At 39.5% G+C, this 4782-nt stretch overlaps 1 protein-coding gene across 1 annotated transcript in view; it reads right to left on the reverse strand.

Moving 5' to 3' along the window:
• Nucleotides 1-3634: 3634 nt before the first annotated feature.
• LOC104963125 (sodium-dependent neutral amino acid transporter B(0)AT2-like) overlaps nucleotides 3635-4782 on the reverse strand; it is a 12780-nt gene continuing 11632 nt past the window's right edge. The window contains exon 6 of the mRNA XM_010791686.1: nucleotides 3635-3730. Within this exon, the coding sequence (XP_010789988.1) occupies nucleotides 3635-3730 (96 nt within the window). The remainder of the gene's footprint in view (nucleotides 3731-4782) is intronic.

A 4782-nucleotide genomic window follows, 5' to 3' on the forward strand; every position in this document is an offset into this window, starting at 1 on the left:
GAAATATGTTTATGTATTTATTGTCAAAGCATTTAATATATTCATTGCTATCGGGATGTTAAGAGCATTCCATGGAATATAACAAAAAGTGTTTCTGAAGTGAATTACCTACCCCACCTCTAATTGTTAAATGGGTTTGTAAAGCTGAGTCATATTTTGTTACCAGTAAAGAGGCCCAATAATGCCTTTGGGGGTGTTCCCTTTCCTGTAGTGTGTTATATAGATTTATATAGGCACGTAAATGGTCTGCAAAGGCTAAATCCCTGCTGGAATATATATCCCTAAATATAAAGTCAAATGTCATAGTTGCAATACATCTCTCTACAAAACATTTATTATCTTTCCACACCTGCAGCTCTTGTCAGTCCTTCACTGATTACACCTCCCACTTTGAGCTTTTGTTGAAGAACACATTCTTGGCCTTGGTCAGCACAAAGCCAAACAGGCTCTTTTTTGTGTGATAGACAAATATCTGCAACCTCAGCATTATCTTCTATTAAAAAAAAGCGTTATTATGAAAGGTTCTGTGTCAGGGCAGATAGCATGTGCTTATTGGAAAGGTCATGTTCTAATAACTGCACTGTCATCGTTATAAACTGATAATAAAAGATAGGTTTTCCCATAAGGACGGACAGAGGGGTAATTGTCTTCATATGTGTCAGGAATCTAAAGGCTATTTTAATTAACTAAATAATGTTACTTTACATGGTGTTCAGCAACTTTCAGATACTCCTAATGAACTTCACGTCTATTTTACCAAATCTACGACCACCCCTCTTCTCTCCCCCGTCATAAGCCATTATTCGCCCGCCCTACCCCTTTTTTTTTTGGCCACACTCTTGACAATCAAGCCAAGCCAAAAGAGCGCGTAAAACCATGGAAACCAAAACGTCCCGATCCCTTTCACGCCCACCCACACACACGGGAATGAAATGCAGATGGTGGTAGGGATATTTCTTGGGAAAGGGCTTTTGTGAGCACGGGTGTAGAGAGAGAGCATTAATATTCTTTTGTACGGCACTTCAAAGACACTCGGAGCTGGCCCCTTTGAGGGAAAGTTCACGGCCATTTCTTCTCGCGCCAACTCAAAAGGCCATCCAGACACACCAGGTAGTTTGAGCAACACCATCTGGCTCTAACTGTACAATTAACCAGTTGCTTGGGTGGCTCTTTTTGGGGCGGTTTACAAAAAACAAGGGGGTTATTTCGTCTTCAACATAGATGCATATATGTTTAGGAGGGGTGGTTGAAAAAAAAAGGACATTTCATAAAGGAATTTAACTTTTCTGAGGTACTTGTACTTAGCCAGAAACATCGCTACAAAAGGGGAATATTTACTGAGATGATCAATCAACTGAGAAGTAAAAACATTTCCTCATAGACTTCTATACAATTGAACATTACCCGCTGGACACCGAGGTAAAATGTAATGAAGTACATATATGTTTTTGTTTAATTTCTACGTACTTTTTACTCCACTACATGTACAGTATGGTGAAGAAAGTTATGTCTTGGGCAAATTTTTTTTTGACTGTGACCTGCTTGTGTTTCTATCTGCTGTATGTAAGTTACTTTACAGATTCATTTAATCAGCTACTACAAAATGTGAATCACCAAGAAATAAACATGTACATGTTATTATAGGTTAAAACCCAGAAGCAGTATGCAATGTCATTTAAATAAGCTCCACCTTTAGCAGCTGTGATGAACACATTAATGGTAAATGGACTGTACTTATATAGCACTTTATCCAGTCTTTAAGACCCCTCAAAGACATACTACATGTCATCCACCCATTCACACAGAGCAGTTTACCCTAGGACCTAACATTCACACACATTCAAACACTGTTGGCCATCGGGAGCAACTCAGGGTTAAACATCGACATGTTGACTGCATCGGCTGGGATCGAGCCCACAACCTTCTGGTTGAAAGACGACCGCACTCCCTCGCAGCCACAGTCGCCCTGCCGCCTGCCAATGCATCAATAATCAAAATCTACTAATGTAATATTAACGATTCTGAAATTGGCCATTACTAGTACTTTTACTTTTGGTACTTAAGTATATATTGATACTTTTACTTTAGTACAATTTACTAATGCTGGGCTTTAACATGTAATAGTCTTTTTATGATTTAGTATCACTACTTTCACTCAAGTGTAAAATCTGAGTTCTTCTTTCTCTACTGATTTGAATAAATGGCAGGAACTGAACATCATGTATGCTAATAAAACCGGTCAGAGCGGCAGTCAGGATAGTGAGTGTGACAACGATTGTGGATGTCAGTGATAACTTATCAGCGGCAGGATGTAGCAAATGAGGGAAATGAAACTGTCTAGTGCTGCGAAACCGTGGTGACACAGATTGAGATTAAAGCGACTGTTGTTTAGTCTGAGGCTGTTGTGGTGAATGGGTTTCAAAGGACGCTGCGCTCAGTACAGACAGCTGTAAGGATAAGACCTGAGGTAAGGACAAGGTGGGAAACTCATTTAGCTTTGACCCGATGTTCAATAACCTGACGACCGGATCCTTAAAGCAAGAAAATGTTAAAACAAGCTGGCGGATACACAGGGGTTAAACTCTGATTTTAAAAAGTGAAGCCAATGCGAGAGTGCCCTTAACCTGCAGTCTTTCTAATATCCAGCCTGGGGGGAAAGAAGTGCAGGAAGTATGTACTTAAGTAAACTAATACCTAATACTAAATAGTAAAAATACCCTGTTACAAGTGACAGTTCTCCATTCAAAATCTTACTTAAGTAAAAGTACAAAAGTTTTGGCAATGAAATACTCCTGAGTACTAAAAGTAAACGTACTTCTTCAGCATAATGGACTATTTTCCGAATCACAAATCCAGTTGTTCCATTAATGTCAGTCACAGCTGGTAAAGATGGAGTTCATTTTAATGACATTGTACGTCGCTGGATATTTCTATCAATAAATATATGTACATTTTTATTTATAAGTGTGTATAAGTCCGTTAGTGGCTCAGTCAGTAGGGTCGCCGGTTCAAGCCCCCGACCAGACCTAAATATGGAGTGTGGACTGCTACAGTACTTGGAGAGGTTCCAGTTCACCTCCTGCCCTGCCGTGGTGCCCTTGAGCAAGGCACCGGACTTCCCCCCTCACCCCCATTGCTCCCTGGGTGCTGTGCAATAGCTGCCCACTGCTCCTAGTACTAGACTCCTGGTGCTAGGATGGGTTAAAAGCAGAGAACACGTGTGTGCTGTGTGCTCTGCATGTGAGACCATTAAAGAGGGTTTCATCCCTTCCAATCTATCTATATTTTGTATCAGCTAGTAATCTAAATCTATAAAGCTGTTAGAAAAATGTATTATAGTTAACATATAATATTGCCTTATCAAATGTAGTGTGGTAGAAGTATAAAGTAGCACAACATGAACATTTGCAAGTACCTAAGAATTGTACTTTGCTTGAATAAATGTACTTAATTACGATCAACCGCTGTGTCCATGGGTACTGGTGATTTTTTTTTTCTCGATTGTATAGAAGTCTATGAAAAAATGACCCTACTTCCTTCTTTATTTATAAACTCATTAAAGATGTGTCATTTGTACTGTAGCAATATTTCTGCCTGTTCTGCCACCTGTGAAAAACACCTGGTTCTTTATCTGCTAGTTGTTGCTAGTTTCAACCAGCTGGTCGCTCACATTGTGTCTCTCCTGTCTCGACAGTGGGTCTATCGGAGCCTTTGAGTTGGAAACAGTTGTCTGCAGCAGTTGATGAATGCATGAGACTTACAGTAAATGTGTTAAAATAATGACCTGAAAGCGGCTTTATAGAGCTGCAGAGCTGGGTGTTAATTACCCATGATTTGGCACGATTACAAAGACTCATTTCATTGAGTTAAGTTGACTCAAACCCACCAAGACTTTACTCTTATTGCTGTCAAAAAATGTGAAGTATACTGTATTAATTTTGACCCCGTAGACTTGAAATAATAAGTGGGGATAATACCAAAATCAAATGACTTCCCCATCAAAGCTCATTCAGTGAAGATTAAATAGTGTGACCATTTGTCCAATTAGTGCAAGCCTGACTGTAACCTTGGAAGTGCACCGGCTAATGCTGGTCATATGATACGAGAGAGTGTGGAATGATAAGGATCACCTGTAAAAAGAGAAGAGGCGCGGGGTGAGTTTGAAAGCAAACGCCAAACCTTTAGCCGGGATGCTAATCCTTCCGGATGCTAGTCACGCTACTGTCAGCTTTGCTATTCTAAGCCTAGTCAGAAATCACACACCGGATCACATGAGCTCTCAGGCTCATATCTGAGGCTGGATCGTTAGAAACATTTGTCAAGTCACATTACAGGAGTCTCTCAGCAGTGTCTTTAGACCAGGCATCAATACAGCTCACTGTAAACCTCTAAAGTGAGCTAATTATTTGTCAGAGGATTTTCCGAGAAAAGGCCTTTTGTTTCTGTTTCTGTTTCACTTCTCGAGTTATATTTCAGTTGTCGTAAGGGCTGCAAAATATGAGGAAAAAAGGGGATTCACGATAATGTTTAAAATCTGTAACTAATTAATTAAATATATTTGATTAGCGACGATTATTCTTGAAATATATAATGTGTTGCAGTTCTGCCTTTTTGCAGCTTGTTGCTAAAATACAACAAATTGAATAAATCTAAATAAATTGTATTTACAATTGAAGTTATACTCAACACAAAATACATTACCAATGTTATTGTTAGAGGCTTTTATCCCAAGCAATTTGGGGTGGAGTGTCTGCCGCAGGGACAACAACGAGACATTGCTGA

This window comes from Notothenia coriiceps, unplaced genomic scaffold, assembly GCF_000735185.1.
Source record: "Notothenia coriiceps isolate Sejong01 unplaced genomic scaffold, NC01 NC01_scaffold00035625, whole genome shotgun sequence".
Lineage (NCBI taxonomy): Eukaryota > Metazoa > Chordata > Actinopteri > Perciformes > Nototheniidae > Notothenia > Notothenia coriiceps.